Raw genomic sequence first — 20143 nt, forward strand, 5'->3', positions numbered from 1 at the left:
AGCATGTAATTCAGGAAGGCCTCAGACTCCAATCTAATGAGCAAATCAAAATAAGCTTACAAACCAGTATTTATTTAAATAGGCATTGAGAAGTAAACATCAGTGTAAATAGTGCTAATGTATTTTTTTTCTTTAAATCTTCTGGCCTGAATGTTTTTAAATCTTTTATATTTGTGTTATTGTTTTAGTAAAGGAAATCTTTTGGTAGAAACTCCTCAATCAAGCAATTAAATTGTGCGCATTTATCTATGTAGTGGTTGCCATTTCTTGGGGAACGAGGTATCTATGAACCTTCCCCTTTGTAGAGACATACCACATCAGTGCCAGCCAGCAGGACTGCAGGACAAAACCTCTGAAGCAGGCCAGCCTTGCAACCTACCCTAGGTTCAGAGTGCTAAATGTCTCAGTTGTCTCTGTTTTATAATTTCATAACAGCCTACTTCAAATGTTTAATAGAAAAATGTCGAATTAAAAAATTAATATCGACTATTGCCATTACAGAGCTAATTTTCTTTGGGGCACCTGCGTGGCTCAGTCAGTTCAGGGTCCAGCTTCATCTCAGGCCATGATCTCAAGGTTCATGAGTTCGAGCCCACATCAGTCTCACTGCTGTCATTGCAAATCTCTCTTTGGATCCTCTGTTGCCCTCTCTTTCTGCCCCTCCCTTGCTAGCTCTCATGTGTGCTTCCTTTCTCTCTCTCTCTCTCTCTCTCTCTCTCTCTCTCTCTCTCTCTCAAAATAAGTAAACATGAAAAATAATTTAAAAAACCTAATTTTCATATTTACCCCCAAACCATAACTAAGAGATAAAACTACTTAGGTACAGCCCTTCTTCTACCTCTGTCCTGGGAACACAAACACAGACACTCATCACGATCCTCATTATTAGATGCATGTGTTAGAAAAATAATAAAAAAGTAAATTTAAATCAATTTACGTTTATAATGTAGAGAGAAATGGAAAAAATACCTTTTTATGTTGCAAAGATGAAGTATCAATAGGCTAAGATTTTTCACAATATACTGTGATTTTTCTTTTCATGGCCTTTTTTTTTCTTTTTAAATCCACTATAGTAAAATTATTTTCAGCCTTGATTTTAAAGTTTTGTTAGGTTTTTATTTAATAATGTTTAAATAAAATGTTGTTTAAATTGTTCCACTCTGGTAGTGATTCACATGAATTTAAGAATCTGCTTTTGAACTTGAACTTCCAGAAGCAGGCTATGACAGTCTAGGGTGATTAAACTATTGTTTAAAAGCCATTTTAGCTCCCACAGTGTCTATTGTATAAAGATGACAAATCTGATGGATAAGGGCTATATTTTCCTAACAAGGAAAGTTAAAGAAACCCAAGAGACCAACACTGGTAAGAGATAAAAGGAATCCTAGGCCATGCCAGGCAAAGTTTCATCTGTCTGACCCTCTTTCCTTGGTTTCCATGCTTTAAGGGAAAGCAGCAAGGGAAAAATAATCAGTAGAGGTCAGAGCAGTGACAGAAACTAAAGACTTTAGGTAGGCCAATAAACTTTTCCGAAGTAGGAGGGGATTGGTTCAAGATGGCAAGTTTAGAAGATCCTGAACTCACCTCCTCCCATAGATACACAGACTCTCCAGCTCCATATGAAAAAATTAAAAAAAAAAAGGGCAAAGGCTGTCAGTGTTGACTAGACACTGGCAAAAGAGTAGAAAACCACACTGAAATGGGTAGGAGAGACTGGGACACAATCTCACTGTAAACCCTGCCCATAGCTTGGTAACCCACAATGAAGAGAAAACTCAAAACCCGGGCTTCTCCTTGAGGAGTAAATGGTTCGAAACCCATATCCAAGACCTCAACTTTAAGGACCTGCACCTGAGAGATGAGCACCAAGAATGTCTAATTTTGAAAGTGGACTCATGTACCAGATGCACAACACTATCATGATCTGTAAGACAGCTCTTAAGGGGCCTGGATGCTTGGACATACCTGCCCCAGGGCCCAGCTCAGAGGCAGCCTGATTGCACCCAGACATCAAGTGAAGGAGGTTGACCTGCTTATATTAAAATGTCAGCCAGTGGGGCAGGCATCTAATTAAAAACACATATCTCGGGGCACCTGGGTGGCACAGTCGGTTAAGCGTCCGACTTCAGCCAGGTCACGATCTCGCGGTCCGGGAGTTCGAGCCCCGCGTCAGGCTCTGGGCTGATGGCTCAGAGTCTGGAGCCTGTTTCCGATTCTGTGTCTCCCTCTCTCTCTGCCCCTCCCCTGTTCATGCTCTGTCTCTCTCTGTCCCAAAAATAAATAAATGTTGAAAAAAAAAAAAAAAAAAAAAACACATATCTAGGAGCCTGCTGGAGTATTCTCTGGGGTGGAGGCTGGCAGTACTGTGTCCATGCTCTCCTTTGGCCATGCTTTCCCTTTGCTGCTCCAGAGCACCAGGAAAGAAGCTTTTTCATGTATCTGATGCCCTGATCTTGTGGCAGCTGCCCAGGGGATGCCTCCTGACTGGCTGGCTCTGGAGGCCATGGGGCCTTGTGTTCCTTGTCTTGTGAGACTGTAATAATCAGCATCACCCAGGGAGGAGCTCATACCCCTGTCTGGAACCTTGATTTTTGCAGCTGCTGTCAGGTGACACCTCCACATTGCCTGGCTCTGTCAGTCAGTGGAGCTTATGCTTGTGGGTCCTCTAGGACTGTAACCGATGGAGAGATAGTTCTTAAATGGCCACTACCCACACAGCATAGCAAGAGGTAATAGACCCAGGAGCTTCTCTTTCTGTGAAGGGCACCTATTAACTAACCATCATAGCTGCAGCCTGAGGAGCAGGTTTCTAATTAAACACACATCTAAGGAATGCCTATAATCCTTTTCAGAGACCTCAGAGAGTACCACTATCGTCATGCTCACCCTCTGCCACACTCCAGAGCTCCAGTGTCTGCTGGAGGAAAGTTTTGCATACAGCTGGTGTCCTGGTTTTTACATTTACTGCCCTGTTTTTTGCAGCTGCCTCCCAGGGCATGCCCCCTTGATTGCCTGGCTGGTTATGGGGACTTGCATTCTGAGGTCCCAAGTTGGAAATTGTAGAGAAAGTTATTGGCAAGATGCCACACCAGGGCACTGCACAAACAGCAGATTTAGACACACATCCTTCTAATCTTTCTGTGAAGAAGACATCTTGGCTTTTCCCGGAACTTTGGCCTGAGGAGTAAGTTTCAGAATTGATATACATCTAGTGGACTACAGAGTTGCTCTCAAGGAATGTAGGTTGTGGATACCATCTTGGCACTCTCCCTTTGCCTTGTTTCAGCTTGCTAGTATCTCCCAGGAAAGATATTATGCATTCATCTGAAGCTCTGATTTTTGTGACTGTCACCCATGAGACCACATCAAATTGCTTGGTCAGTAGGGCTTATGCTTGTAGTCCCACAGGACTGTATATATTTGCATAATTTTTGAAAACCTGCTATCTGAAGGTCCGGATTCCAAACAGTCTGAACCTAGGTGCTGAGATCTTTCCCTTTCAGTCACTAGTGGGTCTTGGCACATCCTCACCTACTAAGAGCTAATAAAAATATAGTAGGCTTTTTGGAGAAGAGCAAAGGTTTGAGAGATGACAAAGAGTTGTGGTAGAGTTGAAAGACAAGTTTCATCTTCTACACAAAACCACTACTTAAATGTTGGTAAAGGTGGGGGGCACCTGGGTAGCTCAGTCGGTTAAATGGCCGACTTTGGCTCAGGTCATGATCTCATGCTTCAAGAGTTCAAGCCCCGCATCAGGCTCTGTGCTGACAGCTCAGAGCCTGGAGCCTGCTTCAGATTCTGTGTTTCCGTCTTTATTTGCCCCTCCCTTGCTCATGCTCTCTCTCTTTCTCTCAAAACTGAGTAAACGTTAAAAAAATAATTTAAAAAAAAAGATTGGGAAAGTGGTTTTGTTATCCAGTCTGTAGACCAATACAGAGTCAAATAAAATGAAAAAAACAGAGGAATATGTTCCAAATGGAAGAATAAAATAAAACTTTAGAAGAAATCTTAATAGAATACAGATAAGTAATTTACCTGATAAAGAGCTTAAAGTAATGCTCATAAAGATGCTCATTGAACTTGGGAAAAAAATGGATAAGCACAATGAGAACTTCAACAAAGAGATGAAAAATAAAAGAAAATACTAAATAGAAGTCACAGAGAATGTGACTAACAATAGATTACATGAAGTAGTAGAAAGGATGAGTTATCATGAAACCAAGCTGGTGGAACTCACCCAGTCACAACAGAGGAAAAAAAAAAAAAGGCAAAAGTGAAGATAACTTAAGGCGCTTATGAGACAACATCAGGCAGACCAACATTCACATTACAGAGGTTCTATAAGGAGGAAAGAGACAGAAACGTGTTTGAAGAAATAATGGCTGAAAACTTCCTTAATGTGGGGTAGGAAACAGACATCCAGTTCCAGAAAGCTCAGATTTCCAAATAAGATGAAACCAAAAAAACTCACACCAAGACACATTATAATTAAGATGTCAAAAGTTAAAGATGAGAGAATATTAAAAGCAGTAAGAGAAAAACAACTAGTTGTGTACTAGGGAAGCTTCATAAGCCTATCAGTATGTTTTTCAGCAGAAACTTTGCAGGCCAGAGAAAGCTGCATGATATATTTAAGCTGCCAAAAGAAACAACAACAACAACAACAACAACAACAACAGCAACAACAAAAACTTTGAATCAAGAATGTTCCACCCAGCAAAGTTATTCAAAATTGAAGGAGAGATAATGAGTTTTCTGGACAAAAACTAAAGGAGTTCATCAAACTAAGCCAGCTTACAAGAAATGTTAAAAGGAATCTTTAAAAGCTGAAAAGAAAGGTTGCTTATTGGTAACAAGAAAACATAAAAGAATAAGTCTCATTGGAAAGGTAAATACATAATAAAGATAGTAGATTAATCACATATAAAGCTGGTATACAGGTTAAAAGAAAAAGTAGTAAAAAACAATGATTATAATAATTAGTGAAGGGATACACAAGTAAACTATGACATCAAAAACAAAATGTAGCATGGGGCAGAGTAAAAGTATAAGCCTTAGAATAAGATCAAACTTAAGTTACTAAGTTAAAGTACACTGTCACAATTAGAACTTGTTAAGCCTCGTGATAACCACAAAGCAAAAACCTGTAGTAAATACAAAAGAGAAAAAGAGAAATAAATATAACATAGCTCTAAAGAAGGTCATCAAACCACAAAAGAAGAGAGCAGAGAAGAAAAAAGGAGCACAGAAGAACTACAAAAACAGCCAGAAAACAATGAACAAAATGCCAAAAGTACATACCTATCAATAGTTACCTTAAATGTAAATGGACTAAATTCTCCAATCAAAATACATAGAGTGGCTGAATGCATTAAAAAAACAAAAACAAATTTATACTGCCTACCCTTCAGATGTAATGACATACAGTCTGAAAGTGAAGGGATGGAAAAACTATTTCATGCAAATGGAAACCAAAAGAAAGCTAGAGTAACTATACTTATATCAGACAAAGTAGGCTTTAAAATGAAGGCTGTAATGAGACAAAGATGAGCATTACATAGTGATGAAGGGGTCAATCCAACAAGAGGATGTAACATTTGTAAATATTTATACACCCAACATTACGTAAGTATAGGAGCACCTAAATATATAAAACAAATATCAACAGACCTAAAGGGAGAAATAGACAGCAATACAGTAATAGTAGGGGATTTTGATACCCCACCTACGTCAATGGATAGATCATCCAGACAGAAAATCAATAAAGAAATATTGGCCTTAAACCACATGTTAGACTACCTGGACTTAACAGATGTGTACAGAATATTCCACCCAAAGGCAACAGAATACACATTCTTCTTGACATGGAACCTTTTCTAGGAAAGATCATATGTTAGGCCACAAAACAAGTCTTCATCACGGATATCAAACAATATATCACCCCGATGACAGGTAAGTTTCATCTTTAGGTATTGATCTGTTGTGCCTCTTTAGAATTCTTTGGTTCTAAAGTTAATAAGGAAACAGTGTCTTTGAATGACCCATTAGACCAGTTGCGCATAACAGATACTGATGTAACATCCTATCTAAAAACAACAGAATACACATTCTTTTAAAGTGCACAGAGAAATTTTTGGACTGCCATATACTATCAGAGTTCATGAGCATAAGAAGAGGAGCATTCGCCCTCCACAGAATGTTTCAGAGTAGATCAGAGCATGTCTTTCTGAAACTTTCCAAATACCCAATTTCCTCTCTTTGAATGGATGTGGCTTAAGTATCATGTGGATCTGCCACATTTAATTTATTGTTGCCTGAATGACTTAACATTATGTTAATATGCTCATTCTGTCTAGGTGTCATTCTCTATATCCTTCTGGTGGGATATCCACCCTTCTGGGATGAAGACCAACACAGACTCTATCAGCAGATCAAGGCTGGAGCTTATGATGTATGTAATAAATGTTCATATAGTGTAGATGAGCATTTGTTTTTTGTTTATTAACCAAGAACAAAATTTTTTCATTACACTTTAAACTATAATTTTCAACAATTTCTCTAATTATTTTTCTCAATCCTAGGGAGAGGGAGATAAAGTGTAAGAAAAGCAGCATTTGTGTTTAGTTTGTATTTCCTTTTAGTTCACTATCTCCTAAGATTGAAAGGAAAATAGTTGGAAGTCTCTAAGGAAGGACTTCGCTTCTCAAAATTTTTGGATCTTAGTACATTTTAAAACATAAAAATTAAAAGATCTTTGCTTTAGAAATGATTAATGCTTGTTTAGTTGAATTATATTCCCAAATGTTTATCACATAATTTTAAATCATGTATCAACAATATTTTGCAGTGATCTATGTATCAAATAGAACATCGTTCCATTGTGTCAGCTTGATTTTTTTAGTCTTATTTACCTCATGGGCTTCTGTGGAAACTTTCATTTGAAGAATGTGTTTCACAATTTAATATACTTGAAAATCACAGTTCCAACATATTTCATTTATAATTAGAATATTTGAAAGTATGAGTATGAATTAGGTTCTAAATCTCAAAAGTAAAGCCTTATCTATTTTCTCTTTATGGCTTAACTTTGTGTTCACTGATAATAATTTTCTCTCCTTTGACAAATATGTGTATAAATATGATTTACTACCACCTTTGGTAGCTTCTCACACATCCCTCTGGAAATTAGAGTTCAAGGTTTAGAGATGCTTTTGATATATTATTAAGCGGAGCAACTAAGTCATAGGAAATTTTGGGTCCGTCTTCTGTGCAGCAGTTAAAAGCTCAGTGTGGAAGTGAGAGAAGATAAAATAAAAAAATCTCTGTTATATTAAATCAGGTCTCATGAATTCAGCAGCACCTTTCTGTTAAAATGTTCTATATAGATGGATGTGGGTATAGCAAGAATTTAAAATGCATATTCTTTTAATTTTGAAGCATCCCATTCTATCTAGTCAGACTAATATTTGGGCCAAATTAAGATTTACATGGCCACAGCTAGCACATTCATCATCTTTGCAGACTACAACTAGGCACCCCCTTGGCAAGACATAGTTCTGCAGATGCACTGCTTAATGACTATGGAGGAATGACTTTGTGGAAACTTTTGAAAAAATGAGATAAAGGTCCACCTTTATTCAGGCTGAACCAGCTCCTAATTTGCTATCAGAATATCTGTACCTCAAGGAGGAACAGCTTGAATATTTCTTCATTGGCAAGTTTTCATAGCTGCCCAAAATAACTTATGGAATTAAAATGACAGTTGTTAAACTGGTAACATTTCAAGTATTAAAGAGTCAGTATCATTTTTTTCATATTTCATTTTACCAATGGTTCACAAAGTACCCATCTTACAACTACTAAAAGTGAACTAAAGTCCATGACATAGTGACAGTGACTTTTGTTCCAAGATTGTCTATAAAAATCCGTGAAGTGGAATAAGAACCTGATATTCTGTCTGTTGTTTAGAAACTGATGTAAATTTTTCTTAACCTATGAACAATAGTATCTCTACTAATAAATTATGTGAAAATGAGGCTACATAATTATCAACAAAAAATTTAAATACACTTAGGATAGCTATTATATAGTTATTAATACACAAATGGATTACTCATAGAAGTTTTGAATGTTGGTTACTTTTAAGAACTTTGATGAAATTTGTCATTAAGTAGATTAACCTTTCTGAAGTGCTAAAATGAAATCCTGCTGAGGCACTTGTAGTCTTAGATTTCTTCTCACTACTATATTCCAAATAGCCACAATTAGTAGGTCAGTTTTGGCACCAGCAACGGAAGCTCTTTTATTATTTCTACTCTTACTGATCATGAGGTGTGAAAGTATGTAATACCTCATTTTTTCTTATAATACTTCATTTTGAATCTTGGTATAATAGCATGATGACATCAACACATTTGACAACCTGCCAGCTTTATTGATGTTTACAAATAATTATGAGAAAGACTGTGTAAAATCTTATTTTCAAACCAAAATAAAGATCCTTTGAAAGGACTAGAAGATCTTTAAATTTATTTTTTGAAACATTAAAATACATTTACTAGGTATAATATGCAGTTTAGTGTATATACTTATCGCTTATTAGCTACTTATCTTTTATATATGTAAATATATTCATAGGGGGATATATATACACATTTATATAGATTTATCTACATGTAGATACAATTTAACTTATACAAAGAGTAAGTTTTTTGAAGAAACCCACTACTTAAAGAAATGATTAGTTTACTTGGCTCTTCCCTGTTTGAATGTATCTATTTTTGAAACTATTTATAAATTTGTATTTTTGAAGTTTCCATCACCAGAGTGGGACACAGTGACTCCTGAAGCCAAAGACCTAATCAATAAAATGCTTACTATCAATCCTGCCAAGCGTATCACAGCCTCAGAGGCACTGAAACACCCATGGATCTGTGTAAGTGACAATTCTCCAAAGACCTTAGGAACTAAGATTAAAAATGAATCATTCTTTAAAATTTTTTTCATGGATTTAAAATAATTTTTATAGAAAAAGATGAAACAAAAATGAATGAATTTTTGACTCAAGTTATTTAATAAAATAAATTTATAATGGTAATAAATGCTGTTTTGGTAACAAAATCTGATTTACATAGATCGATAAATATTGCCTACAGTAACACAAGGAATAAGTATTTCTCCTACCAGTTATTGATAATACTCATGAACAAGATAAGAAAATGACACCAAAATTAACTATATTCCAGTAGAGATTAGACAAAGTTCAATTATTTACCATTAGGCAGCTTTAGGAAAAACAGCAACAACAACAACAACAACATCAAGATTTGGAAGCTTGTAGTTAAGTTAAACTAGCAAGAAAGAATGGCCATAGTAGACAGATTATACTTCAAATGTGCTAAGAAAAACTGTGAAATTTGGAGGGGATGTAGAGATTCCACTACATTTCTAAGGTTGTCAAATGTTAGGGCAGTAAATATGGTACTGAGTAAATGAAAGGCAGTCCAATAGAAATATAATTAAAGACATTGAAATAAAGGTAATTTCGGGAATTATTGATATTCATATCTATGCTTTCTATAGATAAATGTTGCATCTTAGTCATAAATAGTCTTGGCAAAGCTAATCATCCATTAGGAGGGAACTTTTGCAAGTGAATACTCACAAGTTCATTGTAAGGGTTTAGGCACCATTAATGCAGATTGGATGAAGTTGAGAATACTATAATGCTTAGTATGATTTAATTATCCTAAGTTAAGTTTCTTTTCTTCCTCTTCCAGCAACGTTCTACTGTTGCTTCCATGATGCACAGACAGGAGACGGTAGACTGCCTGAAGAAATTTAATGCTAGAAGAAAACTAAAGGTAAGGAATTATACATTTGTGTGAGGAGGTGGACTTAGCAGAGTGAGAAATGAATTTGTGAAGAAAATAACTTACAGCAAAGGCTTTTGAATATGCGGACCTCAGAACTCTTATTCCTCCTCTTCTGGGTCTTGAGAAAATGTAATAGATGCTGGAATGAAACCTGCAATGAAGAGCTGGGATCTCTGTGGCAGTGTGTGCTGTGGTTCTTCCCTTCAGAGGAAAGCAACTGTGCAGTTTGATAATTGGAACCTGGCCACACACCTGAGGGTGGCCCCAGCTGAATGTGAGACATAGGCCTGCTGCTCTCAGGAAACCAAAAAACAAAAACAGATAAAAATCCCCTAACTAAAAGTAACGTTCGGAGAAGATTTGTTATCAAAGACTGTTTGTTAGGTTCAAGATTTGCAGAGGCAACATTAATTTCGAATTCTTATTTTTCTGACAGGGCGCCATCTTGACAACTATGCTGGCTACGAGGAATTTTTCAGGTACACGTGTTAAGAATTCTCCTTATCCACTGCTCTCCTCTTCAGTAGTCAGTTTGGAATTGAAGAAAAACTTAGTAATTATAAAAACACTGTTGTTCAGGGATAACAAATATGTGGCATGGATTCCTTCTACAGAGTGTCTATCATCAGGAATCTGCCTGGGTGCTGTCTCCACAGAGACATTAGGCACATGAGTACGCCCTTCACAAGAGCACTCAAGCAGCCCCTGGTCAGTGCTATGCAGGACTCAAAACCCATCTGCCATCTGTGCTGAGGTGCACACAAGTTGTGGAAATATGTACTTCCTCCTCTTGAAGCTCAGTATTTCAAACTTAGAATTAGTTCTTTGATATTTCATCAACTGCTAACTATAAATACGGTTTTTGTGTTTGTCTCATTCTCATAGGAAATCCCAATAAGTGAGATTCTTAAAAGAAGAGCATTGTTGAGGAACCCAGTTCTTTTAGTCCCAAGTTCTTTCAAAAGTACAGTTGTATCTTGGCACACTGTAAGAATGGTTGCATATTTCAAAGGTATCTAAACTCCAGAATTTACAGAGAACCCTACCTTACAGTAATATAGGATAATAAATGTTCCTCAAAATGATTCCATGATAAAATTTTTTTTTAAATAATGGGCTGGCTGAAAGAAGCTAAGCCATTTCTTTGTTATAGGGGTGACTCTCTAAAATGGACATAAAGTATATATTATGTCCAGAAAGTATTTGAATCTTGGAACCTCCTTATTCAGTAGATTATCTCAAAGGACCAGGTTTCCAAAAATCAAATTTTGGTAAATTTTGATCAGTCTTACGTATGGAGAGGAACTGAAGTGCAAGAAAGTTACATTGTTAAAGTTATCAACCAATTATGCCAAAAATACCACCACTTCGCTTTGTTTACTGTTTACATAAGGGTGATATGTGCCATCAAATGATCTAGCTATTCTTCCATTATTTATCCCAGGACATACTTAACTCCTGGGAATTACAGTGCTATCAGGTGATGATCCATACCATTATCAAGGGTTCTACAACCTTCTCAACCAATTTCTAGTTAGTTTACAACTATATTAAATGGTCACCTTTGTCCCCCATTATATTTAGTTATGTATTATATGAAACCGTAGGAGGCTTTCCAAAGGCTTCCATTGACCTATTAAACAACATTAATGATAAGAATACAATGAGTAATGCTATAGATTGAGGGACTGTGTTAGTCAAATGCATGTATTTTGTCCAGTTTGGTGTGATAAAACCTTGTCACTGCCTTTGTCAAGTTACTTGTTTTATGAACAGTTGATTAACATAGTTGACATTTATATGGGTGAGTTCAATATCATCTCATTAAATATTAACTAATGTATACTATATTCAAATAAATATTTCACTGTGGCCCAAACACTAGTGAATCACTAAGAGGTAGGATTATTAATATATATTGTTAAAGGCAAATTAACTTGAAAAAAGTGTCCAGTATTAAGATTGTGTATTTTGTTAAAGTCTTAAATACACTGTTAGCTGTAAATTGGGCCTTTTTAAATGTATACAGTCATGTATAGACGCTTTTTGTTTACATCACATTTTCCGTTTCATCATTGTGTAAACTAAAAACTCATGACTAATATGTGAATTTTATATTGTTTCTGATGTCTCAGCATGAAAGGCAACCTTTTTTTTATCCATCACTTCAAAACCAACTGAATAACAATGGATCCAGTTACATCTTGTACTTGATATACTGCATTTTAGTTTTGAATATTTTATTCATTCTGTTTCATTAGCAAACATGCTCTTTAAAGTAATTTGTCCATAAGTATATGGTTATAAAGTTGTTTTTATTTTTTTCTTTTCTCCCTTTATGTGGAATGTATTTCTTGTGAGGTAAGGTGAATAGTAACCAAAAGGGACATTTCTGCATCTCTCAGGCCAAATCCCTGCTTACCCTGAATCATTGTCTTCTCTTTGCTTGCTATTGCAATTTCAACTATTCTGAGTTTGCTTTCTAACCTATTAACTGCCACAGGATTTACTTAATATTGCTTTTTAACTCCAGGCAAATAGTACTACAGCTAAGGCAACAATTCTTACAATCTCAATTAATAATAAATTAATAGCTTTGTTGCTAAAGACTAAATAAAATTAACAGTTTTCTATTCTTAAACAAATTTAAAATTATACCAAAGTGATATCAAAATAATATCCCAAGTCAAGTGGATGTCAGTAAATTACATGTTCATGCAGTTTTATTATAACTAGGTATTTCCATTTCAGATGCCAAAGTCTATTCTGATATACTTAAATAACTACATACACACACACACACACACACACGCACACACACATATATACATACACATATACACACAATTAATATTAAATGGAAACACAAGTATGTACCTTGTTCTGCATAATCATAAATGTTCTATACTTGGTGTACTACTTGTCATTGACAATTATATAATCTGCTCACTGTGTATGAATATACCCATTCCTAAGTATATTTTTTTAAGGGATGACTTCATCTTCTAATATACTCAAGAAGTTCAGTAACAGGAGAAATGCTAAAAGCTCCCCTCCGGGAAGATGAAGTTTTATCTGAGACTATATGCTTCAGGAGTTCTCTGATTTAGTTGAAGATTTTGTTTTGTTTTATATCTCACCTCAAATTTTCTGATTTTTAATTTTTTGAAGTAAAAGGCTTTTGTTTATCAAAGCTTTCTATTCTTATTTTGAAGTGTAAAAGAGTACATAATGCCTTTTTTAAAGGTCATATGCTAAAATTTAAAAATTTTGCTCTAGGTCAATAATATACCACTTCATTTTAAATTGTTATTAATATTTTTTTGTAAAAATGGAAGTTCTGACTTCAAATACATGTATATTTTAAAAAGGATGTTATTTCACCAGAGCAAATTTTCAAACCTTTAGGAAGAGGGGCTTAAGTGGCAGAACTGAGATGGTCACCATACTTGTAGTGTGGATGAACATGTAATACAGTCTGTAAGCTGATGTCTGAAGACTGAAATCAACTTTCTGGATTACAAAAGCATAGTCCAGTTAAAGTTCCAGTATCCTTTTCGCAACCAACAGTGACATAAAGTCCAATAATAACATAACTGACACGGTGTTCAATTATATGCAATGAACTAAATAAGAATTAGTTCTAAATTTGATGTGGCAAAACCAAGAAAAGTGATACTGTATTTCAGTGTCCTGTAAGCTCGTGCTCATCAGTGTGATCTTGATAATTTGGCATATGTTGGCCATAACTCAGTAAAGGTGATAGAGAGAAACAATAACCGGATTTGTTACCTGGCACGGGTTTCAATGGATAACTCGCTGAAATGATTTTACTCTCATTTTGCAGCAGCCAAGAGTTTGTTGAAGAAACCAGATGGAGTAAAGGTAAGTTAAACAAGCACTCCCAAAATCAGTTCTGACTTTCAGATGCTGGATAATTTTTAAATGTTAAATAAATTTTTTAAGTTTTCACAGCTTGTATTTTTTATAGTTTCTGTAAAAGATGCAGGTTGAAGTATAAAATAATTTCATACATAAAGATGACTAATATTTATGCCAAGAAAAGGTGTATTCTTTCTATTTTATTAAATATTAAATAATATGACAATACTTTTTTATGGAGTTGTTGTAGAAACTGAATGTCTAAATACTCTGTGCTTTACTGCAGTCCCAAACTATCACAGTTACCTGAAAAATCAATGAAAACCAAATGTTTTTCTGACTCATTATGCTATACCTTTTTTTATTAATTTTTAAATGATTTATTTATTTATTTATTTATTATTTTTTGAGAGACAGAGACAGAGCACGAGTGGGGGACGGGCAGAGAGAGAGGGAGACACAGAATCCGAAATAGGCTCCAGGCTCTGAGCTGTCACCACAGAGCCCCAGGCAGGGCTCAAACTCACAAAGGGTGAGATCATGACCTGAGCCCAAGTCAGACACTTAACTGACTGAACCACCCAGGTGCCCCTAGTTATGCTGTATTCTGGAGGCCTGCTGAAATGTATAGACTGAAAAAAAAAATCAAGTCATAGGGTCTGGGAAATAGAATGTCAAATGATTAAATATCTCTGCTTGGGCAGTTCTTATAAAGGTCTTAATTTTTCCTATGCTTCTATAATAGGGTATTGAGACATATACTCAAGGTGAATATTCTAAAAACATATAGAAATATTTTCCAGAAAGATAACAAAAGGATATTTTTAGTTTCTTGGATTTCTAAACAAAGTAATACAACGTATTTTCTATTGATTCTATTTTGCTTTGTGGGAATTTGCCTTTGATTGAATGTAACCTTATATTTGTATTGTTTGTTATCTTTCCAGAGTATTACCTAAATATTTTATTTCTTTAATCCTTTTCTTTCTTTTCCAAGGGCAGATGCATACATTCTTCATGAACACTTCAACATTCTTGGGAATTAGTTAATATTCTAGCATTTGAACTTGACCCAAAGTCAGGTGGTCAGTTCATTTTGAAAATATAACATAGAAAATCATTTGTCACTTCTTATGCTCATGCACAATCATTTCTTCATCTCCTGTCTATGTGTGATTTGGGGATTTCCAGAGCTATGGTGACCATGCACTTGTGTTTCCCATTATGATGGCATATGCCTTTTACCAATTGCTTTCCTCAATCTGTAATTTTCTCTTCCTTTTGCTTAGTTTATTCAGTTTAAATTTCAGTAGTGACAGTTTATATTGGCCTTTTTTCCAATGTTATATTGGTGGAAATGTGATTCTTAAAATTTTCCAAATGTTCTATGTTTTTCTGTACCTTTCAGAGATGCAGAGCTCACAGTTCCTATTGAGATACTTATTTTCACTACCATCCTTATATAGAAAGAAATGTTTCCAGAACTTTTTTTTTTTCTCCTAGACAGCTTATAGTTCCTCCTTAAAGAGAAATTTATTCTGTGCTCCATGCTTTGACACTTTAAAAATTCAACCGGTCATATTTTTTTCTTTCCCTTTCTCTTTGACTGGTCAATTCAGAAAAGGAAGTCCAGTTCGAGTGTTCAGATGATGGTGAGGATCTCTATCTGCCAGATTTCTCCTCCTGTGCCAATTCACACTTAGGAAGGAATAAAAACACTCTTATTTACCTAAGTTAGTATAAATAGAGAAAGTGTAGGACCATTACAGGTCAGTGTCAAGTAACTATCAAAACACAGTACCCACATACACATCATACTGTTTACCTTTGAGGTTGAATTTTTTAAATATATGAAAAGTTCATACCTTTATGTATATGCCATCAAAGGATCTTTTGTAAGACCAGAGTCCAGGTTTCTCTTGAAACTGAAGAGAACATGACATAATGGTCTGTTTAATGATAAGCAAAGAAACATTATAGGATTATTTTTAAGCGATGATCATGATTACTAAAATAGGAGTTGTTTTTAGCTCAGATAACCTAATACAGATACACCATAATACATCTACATGGAGTTTATAAATAGTGTGAAAATGAGCTTACAATGGACCCATCCTCGTTAAGCACCTATAGAGGAAACATTTATTAGCCTCAGGACTGAATAAACATAATACCTGAAAAATAGGAATATTTTACCCATGCCTCATAAAATAATTCGGTGAATCGTTTAAATATCTGGTTTGATTCAGTTTTGTTAAAGAAAGATAGCTTCCATAGTATAAAATAACTACATTTCATAAACAAAAGTGCCAAAGTTCTGGTATGTTCAAAAGACACCTTATAGTTTAACTAATACTTAGTATTTGACTCTTTAATAAAAAGGAAGTCCTCCTAACCTTTTACTTAGAAATTCTCCTATTATTTTTCAACTAATTACTATTACAAATACCTTCAAAAGACTTCCCATAGTAACAAAAGACCATTAAGCTTTTCTTTACATTAACTAAAAAAGTTTGTAACTGCACATTTAAACACCACTAAAAGTGGTGGTTGAGGCTCATATTCATTTAACTGATGTTTGCCGTGCCTGATAATAAAGGACGGCTCATCTAGGCAGAATGGCCTTCAGTTGGAAGACATGATGGTGTGTGTATGCTGTGTACCTATGTGTGGCGGGCATGTGTTGTGTGTGTGTGTGTGTGTGTGTGCACATGTTTGTGCACAGAAGTATGTGTGCATAGGTGTGCATGTGTGACATTTTCACCGAAACAAATCAGTTCTTCACAACCATTCTAGAAAATAATTAAGTCTCTTACTTCAAAATAGAAATAAAAGTATATCAGTATATTCCTCTTATATTTTTGCATCCACTGATACAGACTGAATGTAGCATATTAAATATATATGATACTTCAATTGTAAGTGCCTCAGCTCATTTGATAAGAAGTCAGCTGTGTTTTGCCGCACACTTTTCCTGACAGGAAGTGATTTGTGCGTGCATACCTCCTCTTTTATCATGTATTTCATACTAATATAAATACTAATTTTTGATCCTTCTTTAATTCCATTATTTCTTATCTCTTTCTGGCTGTTGCAAAAATTTGATGTTAAATTCTGTGAGCTTTTATTTAAAGAAAAATTTTAGACTATCTGCAAGATAGAGATTGATGATTTAACCTTTAAAGAGTTTTTCAGTAAAGGGCACAAAATTTTTTCTCTTTTCCTGCATGCCACAGAGCACAGTGTTGTATCTTATTTGAATAATACTGATACTAAATAATCACACAAACGTGAATGAATAGAAAAACAGAATATTACATACCTAAATTAATTTATTTAACCTTCTATCTTCTTCTCAGTGCTGGTATCAGTATGATATACAGGTATAAAATACAAAAGAAAAAAAACTTCCAGAAAGTCCAAACAATTAACTGGGTGTAATTGCTTATGAACTTATTTGGTATTCATTTCTTTCATGCAGTATGATTTTCTCTTTGAGGCCCTTAAGAACATTTATACTAAAATTATGGGACGTGTTCCTTTAGATAATAATATGTAAAAAAAATACATAGATAATGGAGTATAAGAGAATGAATGTTAATTTATATTTCTCTTTGGTAGCCATAATGTAAGTTACCATGCATGAGTTTAAATGAATGTTATTACTTTTTAGTTTTGATTCTTTAGCACCCAAGCTCAATTGTAATTTCAAGTTGCCACTTGTCTACAAAGAGTTTTCTCTGTGGACCCATTGTAATACTTATTGACTCTCTGAGTTACTTTCACAGTGTGGCTTCCATTGTGATATGGTCTTTCTTTAAGGTCAACCCAACTATGTTAAAGGAAGGGAATGATCTTACCAGATATAAGCTTCAACAGCGGTAACACTGTGATGGAAGACATGGTGTTTCCCTCTCACACAATTGTGAAAAATAATTTTTTTTTACGTTCAATATAGTAAAGAGTTCAGTTTGGTCATTTATAATGGAAGATGTGTTTTTTAAAGGAAGCCCAGACTTATTATTTAAAAATTTACATTACAAAGCCAGCATTTCATCAGAGATCTAAGTTTTTAATTGAATACCTATGAAGCAAAGTGACGATGGCTTCCCAGAGAGAGACAGTCTATGTGTGACTTCAGGAACAAGAATAAAATGGGGAAAAAAATGAAAAAAAAAAAAGGAATGTATTCATAACAGTGAACAATTGGAAGCTGGGAAACAGAATCCAACCTGAAGAGTATGAAAATGTTTATATTTATTTCATACTCTGGAACTTGATTTGAGCTCCACTGAAGCAGTTCTTTGTTGGCTAAGGTGGCACAGCCAAAGCAGCCAAGTCTGTTTTACATTCCACCATCACAGATGCGGTCCTAGCTTGTGTGTGACCATCAGAGACTGGAATTGATTATCATTCCCATCAAGCATCACTGTGTCTTTCATGTTCATCTTCAGTGGCTCTTTATTTTCATGTCTATATCTCCATATAGACATGCTACATATAGAGACATTGGCTACCAAGGGGTTTAAGGCGTCTCTGTTTCTATTTTCTGCATACCTACAGATAAACAACAAAGCCAACGTGGTAACCAGCCCCAAAGAAAATATTCCTACCCCGGCGCTGGTATACCTGGACTCTTTGTAACCCTTCTTGAGTTCTTTACTGTTTTTTGTTGTTTCTCTCATTTGCTTTCACTATATAGATACATATATATATGTATATATATACGTATATAAACATTTTGTTGGGTTTTGTTTTGCTTTCGAAGATACAAAAAACTTTCATTTCACTTTTTTTTTTTCTTTTTGTTAAGGTAGTTGCCAAGCAGTGTGTTTCTAACATGAGATGATCTCATTTCATTGTTGAACATTATTCTGATAGCTGTGGTCTCTGTAGTTGAAATTGTTGCATGCTGCCTTAGAAATACAGTAGAATGCGCTTTGGTTGCTCTTAGCTCTTCTTCTGATGATAGCTCTAGATTATGCAAACAATGGTTTCCTCCTTTCATGATGCAAATATTGACATCAAGGAGAGCTAAGGGGATTATTGCTAGACAACAGTAAATGTAGACCTTATTCAGAGCTACCATTTCCCTCTCATTAAAACACAGCAGGGCTTTGTAAGACCTCACTTTCTGAGATAAAGAGGCATTGGGCAGTTTGAAGCTTTTTGTTTGTTGTATTTTAAATTATCACTGTTTCACTTTAATCCAAAGAATGAAATGTATAGCATAGGACTTTGAATTGTCAGGGAGAAAGCGGTTTTGTCCATTTTAATCACATTCACACTGTTTACAACTAAATCATTTTAATACTTTGAGGCAGTGTTACATAAAAGTCAAGATTTGAATGCTGCCCTTCAGTACTCTGAGTTCCATAATATTTTGCTCAAATTATTCCATATTTTGATTTAGGGTTTTCTGAAATAGTTCTGATTTTTGACTGTCCTCTATAGTATTATCTTAAATGAATAAAACATACTAAGGGATTACTTCACTTGGGTTAACCAGAAGGGTCAATTTGAAAACATTTAAAGGAAAAGGACACATCAAGGTAGCAAGTTATCTATGAGTTAAAAAGCTCTGTGGATCACCCCTCTGGCCAGAGAAAGGAAGAAGGGAAGCAGTAAATACGTTCTTTACGTGTTGCAGCACAAAGGTGGTAAAGAGGAGGGTCTAGAGGACAGAGAGCTCTCAGAGTAGGAGAAAACTCTCAATGGGCTGCAGTAACTCTCAGTTACCACATCATGCAATGAAAGTGCCAAGCATGCCAATGATATATGGACACTGAATCTTTGTCAACATCAGTCATTTGACTGTTATTTTCCACTTGGGAATATTTCTTTCTGGTAGAAAGCAGAAAGGAAAAATGTTCTCTTCTTGGAAAAGCATGACTTCACAAGCAAATCTGTAAATGTAGTTTATAAAGCTGAAATTTCATTTAGGTATGGACTCACATGGCATTTAACAGCAATATGTCTCAAATTATAGTGATTATGGGATTAGTTCTAGAATCCTTTAAATGAACCTTTTAAATATTCCGCCGAGTTTCATGTGGACTTTCGAATACACTCCTTAGGATAACCTTTTCTTAAGCATGGGACAATGTTCTCGATTTTCCAAGAGTATTTATCTGTGTATTAACTATACACTATTAACTATAGTGATGACACCATAATCAATTCTTAAGGCAATACATCTGGAAAAAAATCCTCACAAAGAATTCAAGATTATTTTAAAGAGTTCTAATCTCTAGTGTCCTTGGTCAGTTTTTTATAGGACAAACATTAACAGGCTACTCACTCAAGAAGAAAGGAAAGGTCTATCTGGTATAGGACTTTGTGAAACAGTGAGTGCCTCTTTAGGTCTCCAAACTTCAAAGCCTTGT

At 35.1% G+C, this 20143-nt stretch overlaps 1 protein-coding gene across 17 annotated transcripts in view; it reads left to right on the forward strand.

The window, feature by feature from the left end:
* CAMK2D (calcium/calmodulin dependent protein kinase II delta) overlaps positions 1–20143 on the forward strand; it is a 321165-nt gene that overhangs the window by 259427 nt on the left and 41595 nt on the right. For 8 of the 17 annotated variants that reach the window (XM_047854990.1, XM_047854975.1, XM_047854992.1 and 5 more), the window contains 5 exons: positions 6357–6451; positions 8813–8935; positions 9780–9863; positions 10312–10354; positions 13726–13760. In XM_047854990.1, the coding sequence (XP_047710946.1) occupies positions 6357–6451; positions 8813–8935; positions 9780–9863; positions 10312–10354; positions 13726–13760 (380 nt within the window). Of the gene's footprint in view, positions 1–6356; positions 6452–8812; positions 8936–9779; positions 9864–10311; positions 10355–13722; positions 13761–18320; positions 18381–20143 lie in introns of all 17 variants that reach the window. The other 9 variants (XM_047854974.1, XM_047854981.1, XM_047854991.1 and 6 more) reach the window with 2 other exon arrangements.

This window comes from Prionailurus viverrinus, chromosome B1 (assembly GCF_022837055.1).
Source record: "Prionailurus viverrinus isolate Anna chromosome B1, UM_Priviv_1.0, whole genome shotgun sequence".
Classification (NCBI taxonomy): domain Eukaryota; kingdom Metazoa; phylum Chordata; class Mammalia; order Carnivora; family Felidae; genus Prionailurus; species Prionailurus viverrinus.